This window comes from Onychomys torridus, chromosome 3, assembly GCF_903995425.1.
Source record: "Onychomys torridus chromosome 3, mOncTor1.1, whole genome shotgun sequence".
Lineage (NCBI taxonomy): Eukaryota > Metazoa > Chordata > Mammalia > Rodentia > Cricetidae > Onychomys > Onychomys torridus.
The window spans coordinates 113,358,097-113,376,432 of record NC_050445.1 but is presented as its reverse complement, the minus strand read 5'-3'; the positions used below and the strand labels follow the sequence as shown (position 1 = coordinate 113,376,432).

Genomic DNA, 18,336 nt, shown 5'->3' with positions numbered 1-18,336 from the left:
ATTTGGAACTCCCATCCTAGGCAACTTAGGGCTCAGGACTGGTCCCCAGACAGGAGAGAAAGGGCAGGTGCCAACGAGGGTGCTGGTGCAGCCTCAGGGCAAGCCAGGCTTGCTGGTTTCCAGCCAGGTAAGCCTCAGGACTAGGTCCTCCTCCTCCTCCTCCTCCTCCTCCTCCTCCTCCTCCTCCTCCTCCCAGGGTGCTTAGCAGGTGCATGTTCTGGGCTGGGGAGACTCCAGGCTGTAGAGGGGGTGCCAAGCTTTCCAGGCTGTTGAGGTTGCTGGTGGGGAGTTCAGTGGTCTGGACGTCATTACAAAAACCTGGGAAGGCAGGAGTGGACAGCAGATTGGTGGGTGATGGTAATGCCAAGTCAACGGTGAGATGGGGCTGTGGGTCTCTTAGAAGCAGTGATGGAGGGATTTAGGAGAACCTGGGATTGGGGTCGGGTAATGACTCACAGCAACAGCGAGCCCTTCTGTGGACTGGATTCTTGGGCAGGGGCTGCTGCAGGAGACACAGCAGGGCGCCATCTAACCGCTGGAAGATGCTGAGTGAGAGCAGAGTCTGGCGAAGCTCCCGGGACAGGCCCCACTGCTCCTGTTCCAGAACCTCCCTGATCACTCCGAAGTCTTGTTTGAGCTGCAGCGCCCCCTGCAGGCTAGATGTCCAGGTACAATGTGGCCGCGGGACCCTTCTGCCTCCCCAGACTGCTCTGCCCAGATGTTCTCTCTCTCCATTTCCCCTGTTGACATTCGCCCTCTGCCACTACCGTCTTTCCTTCCCACCTGAACCGGATCCCATGGGTGAGGATGTGGTCAAGCCAGGCAGCCAGTATGGCTGTCAGGGCCTGGCCGAGGGTAGGGGCTTGGGCTTCGGGTGGCAATCCCTGCAGTCCTTGCAACACAGGCTCCAACACAGCGCAGACCACCGTCCCTGCATACTCACTAGGAGCTCGGGGATGTTCTGGAGTGAGAAAAGAGGACAGACAGGTTGTGAGACTCTAGAAATCCAATGTAGGGGTTGGGGATTTAGCTCAGTGGTAGAGCACTTGCCTAGCAAGTGCAAGGCTCTGGGTTCATCCTCAGCTGGGGGCGGGCGGGGGGGGGGGGGGGGAGGATCCAGTGGGCACCAGCGGAGGGCCACAGAAGGTAAGGATAAGGATGGCGACAGTGGTGTGGAGCCACTATTGGGGGCACCGTTCACACACTGGGAACTCCTGGAAGGAGAAGGATGGACATGGGAGGTTACCAAGACAGTGGGCTGTGTGTGTGTGTGTGTGTGTGTGTGTGTGTGTAGGGGGTCGTGTAGCTCAGTCAGAAAGACTAGCATGCGTGAAGTCGTCCCGGGTTTCATCCCCAGCACTACAAAGAAAGAAAGAAGACTTACCAGGACACAGTCGAAGCCTCCAGTATCGACCCCTTGGCATGTGGAGCTTGAAGCCCTGTGTGGCTTGTTTATGACATTCTTGGAAAAAGAGACTCAGCGACTCTTTGGACAGGAGCTGCATGGGGAGGAGAGAGTTAGAAGGGCTCACCTGTAGATTGATGAGCTGGTGCTTCTCCCATCTGAGGTCTCTGCGCGGAGTCTGCGCATCACTGTGGGAGCCTGGGCACTTGCTAAGGAGAAATGTCACAGCTTCTGACTGAATTTTCCATGAGGTCTGGACCCAATGTGTAGGATTACCAGTTCTTAGTAGTCAAAGGCACACGACAAGTCAGGCATGTTGGGCATGTGCTTGTGTGGAATATTCCTTTACACTGTGTGAACATTTGTCGCTGTGACTGGTTTAATTAAGAAGCTGAATGGCTATAGCTAGGCAGGATAAGGTGAAGAGGGAGAATCAGACTAGGAATGCTGGGAGGAAGAAGGAGCAATCTGAGGAATCGCCAGCCAGACCAGGAAGAAGAAACATGGGAAGTACATACACAAGGTGAACAAGCCTCGGGGAAGATTAATAGAAATGGGTTGATTTAAGTTATACGAGCTAGTTAAAAACAAGTCTGCCAGGCGGTGGTAGTGCAAGCCTTTAGTCCCAGCACTCGGGAGGCAGAGCCAGGCAGATCTCTGTGAGTTCAAGGCCAGCCTGGTCTACCAAGTGAGTTCCAGGAAAGGTTCAAAGCTACACAGAGAAACCCTGTCTCGGAAAACCAAAAACCAAACCAAACCAAGTCTAAGCTATCAGCCAAGCATTTAAATTAATAAGTCTCTATGTGGTTATTTGGGAACTACATGGTGGCGCAGAAAAGTCCACCTACCTGCCTGTACTCCAGGAATATCAGGAATTCATGACCAACCTCAGCTACATAACAAGTTCAAGGCCAGCCTGGACCCCATCTCAAGAAATAAAAACCCAAATTGGTTTATAACCTGTCAGAAGCATACAGTAGATCGATGGGTCTGTGTGCTCTGATCAAGCAGGGCTGAGGCAAGGGGTGAAATTAAAATGACCAGCTACATCCAAAAAGGAAGGCAGTGGATGCAGACCAGGATCCATGGCTCTGTCACTGTTCTGGCATTCAGGAGCCTTTCTTATGGCCTTACATTAAGTATACCTTGCAGTCTGCGAAGCAAATGACCCATAAAATAAAGAGGGAACTAGCACTGGCAGCCTGTGTTCCATGAACGGGGGAGACAGCAATAAAAAGGGTCGTTGTTCTGCCGCCTGTCTGGGAGGAGAGGAATCTAAGAAGTGCTGTAAAAATGTGAGCCGAGCACAGCGGCATATGCCAGTAACTCCAGGGTTGGGGAAGCTACAGCAGGAGAATCACAAGTTCCATGGGTCAGCTTGATCTTACTCTCTCACAAAACACGAGAAGGGGAAAGGGGAGGGGAGAACAAAAGAAGGAAAAAAGATCCGGATGTGTGGATCCCAGGAACCTAACGCGGGAGAGGGAACCACTGGGTTCCTGGCACATCTGACTTGTTTAGGCCTAAACTCTTGCCTTCTTCCCCAGCTTAGCATTTCCTCCTTCCTCCCATCTTGACAGGGTCTTGCTGTCTCGCCCAGGCTGGCCTCACACCCACAGTCGGGCTTCAGCCTCCACAGTATGCTAGCACACCTGGCCTTGCCGCCAACAATTTAATACTAACATGCTTACTCTGCCAGTTCCCACACTCCTGTCCGGACGCACGCAGGCCCACACACATACAGAAGAGGGAGGCAGGGACACACATATGCTTACATATGGAGAGGACAACTTGCAGAAACTGGTTCTCTCTACCTCACATGAGTCCTGGAGATCAAATTTAGGTCGTCAGACTTGGCAGCAAGCACCTTTAACTGAGGAGCCACCTTGCTGCTTGCTTTCCCCTTTCCTGCTCACAACTGGGATCAAAGAAAGGCTTGCTGCGTGACCAGCAAATGCTGTGCTGCTTAGCTACAGCCCAGTTTACACTTCACTTTTTCACCCTGAGACAGCCTTAGCTGGCCTGGAACTGGCTCTGTAGACCAGGCTATCCTCATACTCAGAGGTCTGCCTGCCTCTGCCTCCCGAGTGCTGGGATTAAAGCTTTCACCACCAGTGCCCAGCTACATTTCACTTTTTAAACTATAGACATGTACTACTTCAATAAAACTATGCATTAAGCTAGATGTGATGGCACACACCTTCAATCTCAGCATAAAAGAAGCAGAGGCAGGCAAATCTGAGTTTAAGGCTAGCCATGTCTACATATTGAGTTCCAGGCCAGCCTGAATGACATAATGAGACCCCGTCTCAACAAAACAAAATAAACACACACACACACTCACTCACTCACATACATTAAACTTAAAGAGAGGAGAACCATTGAATTGAACACTAGTAGGAAACTGGAAGATACAATTATGGAAAACCACTTTTTGCAGTCGCTAATGAAATAAGTCTAAGCAATGATGTCAGTGGCTCCCACTACTAGGGGGTAGCAAGGGAGTGTGAATCATAATTGGCCACTAGTTGATTACTGTTATGACCACCTTTGAAAATTTTCCATAGTAGAGACTTAGGCAGACAAGAAACCAACCAAGAAAAATAATGAAGTTAGTGGAGACTCCAAGGAGATTAGAAGTTACAGAGGACCTGCTCTGTTCATCCCCTACCCTGTTCCCTAGTTGGCACACACTTACACTGCCATGAAGAGGAGCTTGCTCTGACCTGCACCTGTGCTCTCTCTCCTGCACCTGTGCTCTCTCCTGCACCTGTGCTCTCTCTCTCCTGCACCTGTGCCCTCTCCTGCACCTGTGCTCTCTCCTGCACCTGTGCTCTGTTCTCTATTGCACCTGTGCTCTCTCCTGCACCTGTGATCTCTCTCCTGCACCTGTGCTCTCTCTCCTGCACCTGTGCTCTCTCTCCTGCACCTGTGCTCTCTCTCCTGAACCTGTGCTCTCTCTCTCTCCTGCACCTGTGCTCTCTCTCTCCTGCACCTGTGCTCTCTCCTGCACCTGTGCTCTCTCCTGCACCTGTGCTCTCTCTCCTGCACCTGTGCTCTCTCCTGCCTTCTCTCTCCTGCACCTGTGCTCTCTCCTGCACCTGTGCTCTCTCTCCTGCACCTGTGCTCTCTCCTGCACCTGTGCTCTCTCTCCTGCACCTGTGCTCTCTCCTGCACCTGTGCTCTCTCTCTCCTGCACCTGTGTTCTCTCCTGCACCTGTGTTCTCTCCTGCACCTGTGTCCTCCTGCACCTGTGCTCTCTCCTGCACCTGTGTTCTCTCCTGCACCTGTGCTCTCTCCTGCACCTGTGCTCTCTCCTGCACCTGTGCTCTCTCCTGCACCTGTGCTCTCTCTCTCCTGCACCTGTGTTCTCTCCTGCACCTGTGCTCTGTTCTCTCCTGCACCTGTGCTCTCTCCTGCACCTGTGCTCTCACCTGCATCTTTGCAGCCAGCTTCTGGATCTCCAGGCCCAGCTGCTGCTCCACCTCCAGGGTTAGGGTTGCCTCTGAGGCCAAGCTGGACAGTTCTTCCACTGCATGCAGTAGATGCTTTAGGTGGAAACAGAGAGTGAGGGCTCAGTTCAGGCCAGGCTGCTCCCTTCCCTGTTCCCAGGCCACTCACAGGCAAATCCTTTTGGGTCAGGAGCAGGAAGGAACTGGGAGCCCATGCTGCCAGGTACTGCTGAGCTCTGCCCAAGAACCAGAGCAAGGTGGTCTGCAGGGTACAGAGCCCCAGAGCGACAGGTGAAGGACCTGGCGGGGAGAGCAGAGAGTATCTTAGGGTCCATAGGCTATCTTTAGGAGAAAGCCAGCTTCAGAACAGACGTCAACTGCTCTACCTCGTACTCCGTTCCACACCCTTCTTACCTGGAGGCAGACACAGGGTAAGTTCTGACCTCGGCTCTCGAAGGGTGTCCAAGAGTGGAGGGAAAAGCCGCTGCAACAGCTCAGCAGTAGGAGATAGTGAAGCAAGGCTGCTCTGACCAGTCAGGGATGACCCCAAGGCCTGGCAGAACCCTGGAAGGACAGAATATCGTCTCTGAAGGGGGAGCAAGCTGACCCTTGGGCCACCCCCAATGTCCCTTTCTCCTTACCTTGGTCCCAGCTCCAGATAAGAGACTGATGAAGTATGCTGTCACACAAAGCCAGCAGCTCCTTCTCACACTCTTGAGGCAGGGATGCTAATGGGAGAAATGATGGGGGCCTGAAAACAAAACCTCCCTGTTTACAGCCCCTGCCTACTCCATGATATCGTCCTCTACCACTCAATCAGGGGTGGAAAGTCAGGCCCCGGGGCTCTCAGCCCATGGAAGCTGAGGCAGGAGTTCGAGGCCAGTATGGACTACGTAGTAAAACCCTACCTCTGAACAAAACGAAGATGCATGGGACAGCAAGGTGGCCTCGGAAACCTTAACCTATAAACTCAGGAAAGTGCATTCTAAAGGACCTGCGCTTGCTGGCAGGCTAAAGGTGAGTGAGCCCACTAGGATAAAAGGAGAGAGATACCCTCCTCACCGACAACCCCCAAATGCCAGCTTGGCTTCCTCACTCACCTTGACACAATGCCTGACGCAGCTGTTGTGCCACTGCTCTGGGGTCCCCCCAGGGTCCCACGCTTAGGTCCAGACTCTGAGCACAGGCTGCCCACAGCAAGGTCCAGTACTGGCTCCACAGGGCTCCAGGCCCTCCAAGCCTCAGTCCACTGCTGTCGGTGCTAGCCACGCCCCCTATTAGACCCAGCAACCCTGGCAGCAGCTCTCGCTCTACCTCGCACTGCCGACGGAGTTGGTCTTGCAAGCCCGATCCGCCAAGGGCCTCGGCCAGCCTATGTGCCACCTGACAACCCCGCTCTGCAGCCAGGAGGTGGAGCACACGGGCCGCGGGGAATGGGCGCGCGGCCCCAGGGACGCAGCTCACGGCTTGTCCCTGTAGCTTGTGGTAGAAGGGAAGGGCCAGCAACAGTTCGGCTAGCTGGGACGTCAAGCCCAGGCTGGCGGGTGCCCGGCCTAGGGCGCGAAGCTGCATCTCGATGGCAGCATCCAGACGCTGGGCTGCTAGCCCGACGGGGCGAGCCAGGAGAAGCGTCTCGGTGGGGTCCGGGAGGCCGGGGCGCGGAGCCGCCCCACGCGAAGGGCACAGCTGCAGGTCGCGATGCAGCTGCTGCTGGGAGAGGGCACTGGCCGACGAGCTGGCGCGGAGCAGCCTCACGACCGCCTGCAGGTGGCGGGCGCAGTCCCGGGCCCGCAGAAGCTGCTCCCGCTCGCGGTGCAGGCGGAGCAATGCGGTCCGGAGCCGCTGCAGAGCGAAGGGCATCGGGCCGCTTGCCGATGCGGGCTCCCGTGGCTGTCTGTCGGAGTCCGGGCGCGGGACGCTCCCCGCAGCCAGCAGCCCCGGCCCTCCGCGACTCCCCTCGCCCCGCTCATTCCCAGCACCCACGGGATGCGCCCACGACGTGGGTACGTTAGAGAGGGGAGGCAGAAAGCCACCGGAGCGGGGCGCCCGGGCCATGGCACGGCGAGTCCCAAACGAACCTAACGCCCGCCACCTCCCCGCATCCCGCGGCACTCCACTCCCGCGGGCGCCTCGACTCACCAGCTTGCAGCCGGAAGTCTCGTGGCTTCACTCGCTTTCCGTAGCCGCGGCGTCTGCCCCTAACAAAGATGGTTGCCTGCTCATTCTTTCCCGGCCTTTAGCGGGAACCAAATGCTAACGGGACTTTCACTTTCCTGTCACCGTTGACGGGAGGTGGCGCTGACGCCAAATGTTGTAGGGCGAGTCAAGTTAGGTGAGCGGTGCGACCAGACCGTAGGGAGCTCAGGAAGAGAGGCCCCTGAATCAACCAGGGTCTGGACATTTTCAGTAGAATTTTAGGCCTCAGGTGGAGGGCTCTGGCCTCTCCATCTCGGGCTCCCCGTCGTCATATCACCTTCCTTCCCTGAGGTCTGGCTGACATCTGGGGCCCCTGCGGTCCCCGATTTAGCAAGGAATTTCGGTACCACAGAAAAGAGGGAAGCGAGGCCCTGGCTTCCTTTTGCCCTGATCATTGTCTTGATATTTCCTTGCGGATTTGTAGTTGTTATGTTCTCTTCTCTTTGAGTCTCACTGTGTATGTTCCTGGCTAACCTGGAACTCGCCATGTAGACCGGGCTGATCTCTAACTCACAGCTGTCTGCCTCCTCCTCTGCTGAAGTTAAGAGTGTGTTTGTGTCATCGCGGCCAGCCTCCGGCAAGATGTTATTTTTTGAGTTAGCGGGGTGGGGGATGGGGGGTGGAGGCTTTGGGATCAGTAGGTTTGGGCCCTACTCATAAAGATCTTAAGCAAACGGACAGCAAGGGACCCTCGGGCTGCTGCTGATATAATGCTCAAAGCAGGCAAAACTGAGCATTTGAGGGTCTCTGCTTGAGGACTCGGCAGTGGTTACACGGGCATTTGGAAAGATACTGCGAACGCAGGACATTTTGAGCAAAGACGCTGAAGCAAGGAAAAGAGAGGAGGCTGAGACAGGAGGATTGTCATGAGGTAGTCGACACTTGGCCTACCAGTAGACACACAGTTTCAGGCTAACCTGGGCTACAGTGTGAGACCAGTTTCTGACAGTGGCTTGAAAGACCTCAAGGGTTTAGATTTCCTGAGGTATATGGTACAGTTACTGAGGGAGAGACAAAAGTTATCAGATAAGGGGACACTGGCTGGCTAAATTTCTGGTTGCTTTCCTGGTCATTTCCTGATTTATTTCTAGAATCTCGGTTAACAATTCCTCAGGCGAAGGATACAGGTCACATAGAGAATTGGACGCAGCCTCAGATTCATAAGTGCCCACCCTCAAAGTCAACAAGTCTAAAAATTAATTAATTGAAGTTGAAGAGATGCCTCCACTCAGGCAGAGGACCCCAGTTCAATTCTCAGCACCCACATCAAATGGCTTGAAACAGCCTGCAACTCCAGTTTCTGGGGGATCTGATGTGTCTGGTCTCTGAAGGAACCTGCACACCTGCACATGCCACACCCCCCCATACATATAATTAAAAAATAAAATAAAATCTTGAAAAGTTAGTTACCATTTATTTGTTTGGGTTTGTTTGTTTGTTTTGGTTCATAACACAAACCTGTTTGCTTAGTAACAAAATCTTGAGATTCCTTTTCTAATCCTCCTGTTATCTCAAACATTCACTAGAATAGTGTTTGTTTATTTGTTTGTTTTTGAGAGGGCTGGTGAGATAAGGGCACTGGCTTCTAAGTCTGACAACCAAAGTTTGATCCCTGGAACCTACGTGGTGGAAGGAGGAAATCTCAATCTCTCTCTCTCTCTCTCTCTCTCTCTCTCTCTCTCTCTCTCTCACACACACACACACACACACACACACACACACACCCCAATAATAATGAATAAAATAAAAACTCTTCGATTCAATGAATTAGCAGTATCTAGTGGAGCCACCCACCAGTCACACCCAGCACAGTTTGCCACATATGAGATATATAAACAGGAAGTAGAGTGGGATTAAGAGGTTTCTCTTTTTTAAAGAAGTGATAGAGACAGCCTCCCTGATAATGTGCCGTTTAAGCCAAGATCTAAAACAGACAAGAGAGCCAACTCATTTGCCTGGGAGAGAATATCCCAGGTAGAGGACATAAGATGTGCAAAGTCACAGATGGTGTGCTGTAGGAACTTCACAGGTGTTGAGCTGTCTCAAGGAAAGCTCTGGACAGTATAGAAATAGATTGGGCTTCAGTCGCAGTGGCTGCCACCACCAAGGGGTCATTAGGTAAGAGAAGCCTTAGTAAACAGGAAAAGGCGATGAGGCCACAGTGTTCCTAAAAAGGCTTACGAGTCAGATGAAAAAATACTTGAGATTAAACATGAAAGAGCTTTTGGGACCAAGGATGCTAAAATTACACTTTGTAACTAACCACTGAGCAGACAGAAAAAAATGAGAAAAGATGGAGGGCTAACGAGGTGGGAACAGAGTTATTCTGAGCCACGCAAAAGGTCTGTGCAAGAAGGGTCAAGGAAAGACACAGCAAAAAGCTTAGATACTGTTGACAGCCATAAATCAGACTAATGAGGTTAGGCAAGGCTGCAGAAAGTCAAGGTCCAAATCACCAGAGAAGCCTCAAAGGAAGTAAAACAGAAGAGAGTCTCCAGGGAGGAAGAAGCAATCCACTGTTGTAATGGAGGGACCAGGGGCATTCCAAGAGGCAATGTCCTGTCCTAGAAAACAAGAAACAGCTGGGGCGGTGGTGGCGCACGCCTTTAATCCCAGCACTTGGGAGGCAGAGCCAGGCGGATCTCTGTAAGTTCGAGGCCAGCTTGGTCTACAGAGTGAGATCCAGGAAAGGTGCAAAACTACACAGAGGAACCCTATCTTGAAAAAAAAAAAAAAAAAAAAAAAAAAAGCCTGGAGATGTGGCTTAGTGGTTAAGAATACTCACTGCTCTTCCAGAGGACTCAGGTTCAATTCCTAACACCCACATGGCAGCTCACAATTGTCTGTAATTCCAGTTCCAGGGTACCCAACACCCATGGCAAAACACCAATACACATAAAATAAAAATAAGTATTTAAAAAAAAAAAAGAACCCCTCCCCAAAAAACCCGACAAATAATACCCCTCTTATGAGAATACATCAATAAATGTCTTTCTCATCTAAAATTGCAATTACAGAGTTAACATGCAGAATTTTTTATCTCTGGATGTGCTTTCTTTTCTGCCATTTCTTGTTTGTAAGGCTGTATTCCCTAGCATCAAGGTCATTTTGATAATATGTCAAGGCTCTTGCTAGAATGTAAACTTTTTTTTTTCTAACCAGGGGGAGAAAGAAAAGTTGTAAAAATTGGAGCAAAGAAAAGGCTTGCTTAAGACTTCCAAAGAAAAAAGTTTGGTGGTTAAAAGTATGTGTGCAGCCGGGTGGTGGTGGTACATACCTTTAATCCCAGCACTGGGGAGTAGAGGCAAGTGGGTCTCTGTGAGTTCGAGGCCAGCCTGATCTACAGAGCAAGTTTCAGGACAGCCAGGGCAGAGAAACTCTGTCCTGAAAAACCCCCCCCAAAAAAATAATAATAGTAATGTCCAGGTAATCTTAATTTGTTACAAGGTGCCGTGTATGTTATTTGGATTTGAGGAATGAAATAAGAAAGAGACAGTAGGTGGGTATGAGAGAACTGTCAGGAATAATCTAAGTATAAGGTCATATTTTTGTTAAAAGGGTAAAAAAGAAAAGGGAATATTTTGGATAAGGGTGGATTTTTTATGGTAAAAAAGTATTTTATTCTAAGAATGAAAAATAAGCGATGGAGCCAACAATGAAAGTCTAAAGCCAAGTCCCGAGAGTCTGAACAAACTGTACAAAGATGATCTATAGGTTCGATGATTGAGTTTATTAAACTTTCTAAGATTGGATTGGAGGGATGGCTCAGCTGTTAAGGGCACTGGCTGCCCTTATAGAGGACCTGGGTTTGATTCCCAGCACCCACGTGGTGGCTCACAACCATCCACAACTCTGCTTCCAGGGGATCAGAAGCACTTGTCTGACCTCCGCAGACATGAAGCATGCTTATGGTGCACCTACATACATGCAAGCAAAACACTTAAACAAATAAAATAAAATAATAAATAAATAAGATAAATAAATCTTAAAAAAAAAAAAAAACAACCCAAGGTTATACTGTAGTTAGAATTTTCTTTGGGCCATCAACCAGCTCCCAAATAAATACATGTAGACTTATTATTAATTATGAATGCTCAGCCTTAGCTTACTTAGGCTTGTCCCACTAGCTCTTTTAACTTAATTTAACTTGTTTATTTTATTTATTTATTTATTTATTTATTTATTTATTTTTTAATTACACTTATGATATTCATTAATTACACTCATGATATTAATTACATTTGTGGTAGTCATTGGTTACATTCGCAGTATTCATTCAATCATAATATTTATGATATTCATTAATTACATTAATTGTTTTGATTTATTACATTCATGATATTATGTCCTGATACTACTGTCCATTTGTGGGACTTTTCCACCACATAAAACGAAGATTCTGTACTTAGGAAATCATTGCTCTATATTCCTTTCTTCTCTGTCTTGAGATAACATCTAATCTTTCTGTCTCTATGAATTTGTATATTCTATATATTTCATGTAATACAATTCTATAGTGTTTGTCTTTTTTTAATGTAAAAACATTTTATGTACAACTGCAGGAGAAATAATACATAGATAGCTTGAACATAAAAACAGGTTATAATTCAAAAGTCCAGGGTTATTTTAAACAGTAAAATATTTTCTCTGTAGAAAATAGTAAAAATGATAACATTTCTCAATGAGCCCTTTAAAGTCAAATAATAGCTGAATTATACATATAAATATTGATTGGATTCTGGGATACGGAAGAAACCTATCTTCATCTGTTCAGAGAGATATGTTTTACTTAAGTTGTGTAAGTGAGATTCCTAGTCATCTTCCCCTTCACTGTTTGATTAACAGCAGACATTTTTCTATATGCTAGTCCATAATCTAAAAAGATTTTAGCCTCCCCTCCTGAAAGTACAATCAGCATATTTTTGATCAGCTTGATACAGTACAAATTCTTATCCTAATAGTGAAATGTTTCACTAAACCTTGCCCAGTGACTGGGCAAAATCAAAACTTATTATAAGCCACAGTTATCTTAGGGTCCTCTCTGCTAGGTAGCATCTCTGGATCTGTGGGTTGCAGTCTGATTGTCCTTTGCTTTATATCTAGTATCCACTTATGAGTGAGTACATACCATGTTTGTCCTTCTGAGTCTGGGTTACCTCACTCAGGATGATTTTTTTTTTCTAGTTCCATAATTTAACCTGTTTCTGTTCATCTATGTTTACGTTGGTTGGTTGTTTTTTTTTTTTTTTTTAACCTTTCCTTCATTCTGTATGTCATAATTTCCTGCTTCTTATCTATCTAGCCTCTGGCATCTCCCTGGTGTCTCTTTTTCTTTCTTCCCCCAGCTTAAACTCCTCCTCCTCCTTCCTTTCCCTGCCCAGAAGTCCTCCCTATACCTCCTCCCTTGCAATTGGCCATTAAGCTTTTATTAGACCAATCAGTTGCCTTAGGCAGGTAAGGTAAAACAGCAATACATCTTTACATAATTAAAGAAATATTCCACAACATAATTAAATGCAACACATCTTGGCATAGTTAAACAAATATTCCACAACATTATACTGATCAACTTTTGATAATATTTGCAAAAACTGGCTTTTAAGAACAAAAGTATATGTCTAATCCAGATAATTATCTACTTTTTGTTGTTGTTTTTCTGAGACAGGGTTTCTCTGTGTAGCTTTGGTGTCTCTTCTGGATCTTGCTCTGTAGACCAGGCTGATCTTGAACTCCTGAGTGCTGGGATTAAAGGCGAGTGCCACCACTGCCCGGGTAATTATCTACATTTTTGCTGGATTAGACTTTAACTAATTGGGGAAACCAAAATCACAGCAAAATCAAGATTTGTGTAAAATTGTTTGGGTTGTTTAGAATTGTCTAAGCTTTACCTAACTGTGACACAGACTTAAAATGACAAGGTTGGTAAGGTTGTCCTTCTCAGTGTTCAGCAAAGTTTGGGGGACTCTTTCACCAGTGTGAGTAAAAGAGTCAAAGAAGAAATCTTGGCCTTTGACCTCCAAGGTCAGCTAGGACCCAGGAGACCATGAGAACCCTCTGATAAGTCACTTGTTTGCTTGGTTGAAGAGACCATGGAGTCTTCAGAGATCAGACAGTAACCAGAGTAATCCTACACAAAGAAAGTCACAGGGGACCTCAGGCTCTGTCTGATCCAATACTAAGGTTAGAATTGTAGGAGGGTCTACACCATTGCTAACCAAGTGTCTGTGATACGGTTAACTTACCAAGGGAATCCCAGAAACGGACCAGATCCCTTAGGCTCCTCCCTTCCCTAGCCCATTTTAAGCAGAAGGGACTGAGTCACTCTCAGCCAAGTTGAACTGCATGCAAGAGCAGAGACAAGATGATTTCACTGGAGGAGGCTCAGACCAACTGAGCCACCTTGAAAGGATGCTCTTCAAGCTGGTGAACTGCTTTCAGGCTGTGCAGCATGCTCCAGATGTCCAGCTTTTGTGAGCTGTCACCCATGCTGAGGTGGTACAGCTGTCACTGAGTCTTTTCTGCTCCTGTAAATAATCCCAGTGACACTCTTTGGTCCACCAAGTCATGCTTTGGTGGCATCTGTGCATTGGTCTACCGTGGGCTCCCTACCCAGGGTGAGCAACATTGTTCACATCCCCCCCAGGAACAGGATAATACAACAAAGCCCCATATTTCCACCCTGGTGTCCTCCACCCAATCCATACCATTCAAGATTACTTCTTAGGGTTGGCCTATCCCTGCCCCCTCTTTTCGGTTTTGTTATTTGAGACAGGGTGACTATGTAGCCTTAGCTGGCCTGGAACTCACAGTATGGACTAGACAGCTCTCCAACTCATCATGGAAAGCAGCCTCTGTGGTGGAATTAAAGGTGCGTGCCACCATGCCAAGCTTGCCTTCCTCATTTGTTCTCTTGTATGCTCCATATTTCCTCTCCCTCTGGCCAGCCGCTGGCCCTCCTTTCCCCCGGGAAGCCAGTCTCCTGTGGGAGACTCTGGTGGCAGAAGGGGAGTGCATCACACAGAAAGTCAGGAGGAACCGACACCAGAAGGTGCCTCCAGAGCGTATGTGTTGGAGTGGAGGTCCAGAAGGACTTGGCAGGGGACAGGTAGGGTTCACTGCGGTAGGGCCCCTTGCAGGTGGGCTCAAAGGGCTTGGGGACCAGAGAGTCTTCTGGAGACTATCAGCAGTGGCAGGAATCCCACTGTGTGTTTGACTGGGACTTGCTTCTGGCGGTGGCTTTCTTGTCTGCTTTTTCATCTATCAGATGAGAATAGTGGGGCTGGAGAGATGGCTCAGCAGTCAGGGGTGCTTGCTGCTCAGTTCTAGAGTTCAAATCCCAGCACTCACATAACAAAGCAGGCACCTGGCAAAACACCTGCAATGTCCATGCTGAGGGATCTGATGCCTCCTCTGGCCACTGTACTCCAAAGTATGTCTACCCACTCATGTATGTACACACATAAGTAAAATAAATCTACCTATCTATCATCTACCTCTGTATGTATGTGCATGCCATAGCATGTGTGGGGAGGTCAAAGAACAACTTGCAGGAATCAATTTCCCCTTCCACCATGTGGGTCCTGGGGAGGTGATCAGGCTTCACAGTAAGAGCCTTTACCCATTGAACCATCTTACTGACCCAAAATAAATCTTTAGAATGATGGTCTGGAGAGATGGCTTAGTAGTTAAGAGCAATTACTGCTCTTACAGAGCAATTCCCAGCACCTACAAGGCAGCTCACAGCTGTTTGTAACTCCAGTTTCAGGGATACAGCGCCATCTTCTGGCCTCTGCAAGCCCTGCACTCATGTGCACATACTGACACACAGACACATACACATAAATAAAAGTAAAATAAATCTTGGCACCAAGTGTGGTGATTCATGCCTTCAATCCCAGAACTTGGGAGGCAGAGGCATGCAGATCTCTGTGAGTTCAAGGCCAACTTGGTCTACATGGTGAGTTCTAGGACAGTCAGAATTAGGTAGAGACTCTGTCCCCCCCCCAAAAAAAGTAAAATAAATCTTTAAAAAATTTTAAATGAGGATACTCACAAACTCAATATCATGGAGTCATAGTGAGTAGATGAGCTAGTACATTCAGCACATGGCTTGTCACACTCCATGTAGTTAAGTACAAACAACCTTATCCTTACTACAGTGCTACAGAATGAAATCAGGCTGCAGAGATGGCTCAGTGAATCAACACGTTTGCCACCAAATGTGTTGAAAACCTGAGTTTGATCCTGGAACCCACATGACTGACTTCTGACCTCCACACGTGTCCTGTGCCACCCCCATCTACAGTCTCTCTCTCTCTCTCTCTCTCTCTCTCTCTCTCTCTCTCACACACACACACACACACACACACACACACACTGTGTCACCCTGGCTGACCCTGAACTCACTCTGTAGGTCAGGCTAGATTTAACTCTGCCTCCTGAGTGATGAGATTAAAGGTGTTCGCCACTGTACCTAGCACAATAAACATACTTTTTATTTTGTTTTGTTTTGAAGACAGGGTCTTACTATGTAGCTCTGGCTGTCCCGAAACTCACTATGTAGACCAGGCTAGCCTTAAACTCGCAGAGATCTGCTTGCTTCTACCTCCTAAGTGCTGGGATTAAAGGTTTGCACCACTACACTGGACCAAAATACATTTTTTAAATGCTCATTTTATTTTTATTTTATGTATAAGAGTGTTTTGCCTACATGTAGGTCTGTATACATGGTGCCTGTGGAGTCCAGAACAGGGCATCAGATCCCCTGGAACTGGAGTTACAGATGGTTGTGAGCCATCATGTGGGTGCTGGGAATTAAATCCGGGTTCTGTGTAAGAGAAGCACTCTTAATTACTGAGCCATGTCTCCTTTGAAAAGGATGGAGAGAGAGAGAGAGAGAGAGAGAGAGAGAGAGAGAGAGAGAGAGAGAGAGAGAGCATCAAAGGGGAGTGAAGTCCTGAAGTCCTCCAAGGTTCATTGCAGGGACTATACAGAAGTTCAGGTTTTGAGACTGTGGCAGAGCCAGAGAGGAGACCATGGAGTTTGTCCTGTTTTTAGCTCTAATGAACTCAAAGGACAGCTAGAGCGCCATGCTCAGGAGTGTCTCAGGCATGATGGATAATGGCTAAGTCACACCCTTTGGCTTGATGGATGCTCGCCCTCATCTCAGTCCCTGCCCTGTCTGTTCCAGACACAATTCTGTTGCTCCTGGCCTCTGGTAACATTTCCTGTCTGTGTTGCTAAACACCTTCTGACCTCTCCTGTGTTCCATGATCAAATTCCTTCCTCCTCCCCCTGCGGAAAGATTCTTCAAGGGTTTGCATTTGAGAAGTCCCTTCTTAGATCTCGCCTGCAGCTGGTGGGACTAACAGGTTCACACACATGGATGCTGGCATTGCAGTTAGCTTCTCCCTCCTTCCCTCCCTCCTTCCCTCCCTCCTTCCCTCCCTCCTTCCCTCCCTCCTTCCCTCCCTCACTCCCCTCCTTGCTGGGAATGGAGCAAGCTCTCGGCCACCAAGCTAAATCTCCAACCTCTTCCTTTTTGTCATTGTTGAACATCTTTTTTTTAAAATAGGCCTTGGACAAATTTTTTAATTGTTTGATTTAGGACCTTAAAAGTACTGAAGCAGGATAAAAGTCAGCAGTGATCAGCTGGGACCCTGTGCTAGGTCCCTCAGTACTTGAACTTAGTTCCTTCATTTGCACAATAGAGGCAATCCCTGCCTCACAGAGCTGTTAGAGGAGAAGGTTGAGAAACTATTCATTCAGGTTACCAAGTAAACTGATTTTTGCCTGCACCTGCCTTGTGGATTTGTGACTCCTAGATGGAAAGAGGTGTGTGAGTACATTGCTTTTAAAATTAATAAAGTCCAGAATTCCTGGGACTGTGGATCTCCATGTGTGGAGACCAGTACCATCAACATCACCCAGGAAACTGATGGATGTAAACATTTGGGCACCAGGCCAAGAATTTCAGTCAGGTTGCAAAGCATTGAGCTCTCAGCGATGATCAGTGTTCAGTAAGCCTTCTAGGTAATCACTGTTCACTGTGTGTGTGTGTGTGTGTGTGTGTGTGTGTGTGTGTGTGTGTGTGAATGTGTGGTACACATATAAGAGGGAGGTATGTTTGCACCCATACACACATTTGTGGAGGCCCGAAGAGTACATTAGATATCTTCTTGACACTTCTTTCTTTCTTTCTTTTCCTTTTTTTTTTTTTTTAAGTAACGTCTCACTATATGGCCCTGGCTGACCTGGAACTTGATATGTAAACCAGATTAGCCTCAAACTCAGAGATCCACTATCTTTGCCCCTCCCCCGCCAAGAGCTGGGATCAAAGGCATGAAACACCATGCTCAGCTCATCATCTTGTTTTTCTTTTCCTTCCTTCCTTCCTTCCTTCCTTCCTTCCTTCCTTCCTTCCTTTCTTTCTTTCTTTCTTTCTTTCTTTCTTTCTTTCTTTCTTTCTTTCTTTCTTTCTTTTAATGAGGAGGAGCCAGGCATGGTAGCATGAGCAGAGATAGGTGGATCTCTGAGAATTCAAGGCCAATCTGGTCTACATAGTGGGTTTCATGCCAGCCAGAGCTACAAAGTGAGACTCCATCTCAATAAAATAAAATAAGATAGAGAGCAATTGAGGATGACATCTGCTATTGACTTCTGACCTCCATGTGGATTTAAACACACATGCATGCACACTGGCACACAGATGCATACATATGCAAAAATTCTTGCAGCCACATATACATGAAAAACAACAACAACAACAACAACAACACACACACACACACACACACACACACCCCTTACAATGTTTAAGTAAATTTACCGTTTTGTGTTGGGATACATTCATAGCTATTCTCACATTGGCTTTTGGACACACCTTTAAATAATGTTCCCGCCTCAGGACTTCTTAGCCTCCTCTGAACTCGAGTCATAAGACCCTCTAATACCCTGCCTCCTGCTTGCTGTACACCCACTACTTCTAGTGAACAGGGCTCAAGTTCAGAGTCATCACAAAAGGAGGTGTCCAGCCATCCTAGGTTTCCTGGGGGTGCTGGTGTAACAGTGCTAAAACCTGGCAATGCTGGGCAACCCAACAGAGAGGACTGCCTGCTGGAAAAGTCCCACAGAGGAAGTCTAGAAGGCGGTAATTGAGCATGGTGGCCGGGGCCAGGGCGGCTGTGTTGCCTGTGCATACAGGAGGGTGGCGCAGTTGCAAAGAATATGTTTTTTGTTTGTTTGTTTGTTTGTTTTGTTTTTTGAGACAGGGTTTCTCTGTGT

The 18,336-nt window shown here is 48.0% G+C and overlaps 1 protein-coding gene across 1 annotated transcript; it reads right to left on the bottom strand.

Moving 5' to 3' along the window:
• Window positions 1-11: 11 nt before the first annotated feature.
• Ccdc142 (coiled-coil domain containing 142) lies at window positions 12-7,121 on the bottom strand. The gene is made up of 9 exons (XM_036182279.1): window positions 5,958-7,121; window positions 5,499-5,585; window positions 5,272-5,421; window positions 5,027-5,157; window positions 4,840-4,953; window positions 1,385-1,499; window positions 784-961; window positions 457-656; window positions 12-318 (listed from the first exon to the last, which is right to left on the bottom strand). Exons 1-9 carry the CDS (start codon window positions 6,910-6,912, stop codon window positions 26-28), a joined length of 2,223 nt encoding a protein of 740 aa, XP_036038172.1. The 5' UTR covers window positions 6,913-7,121; the 3' UTR covers window positions 12-25.
• Between the last annotated feature and the right edge of the window lie 11,215 nt (window positions 7,122-18,336).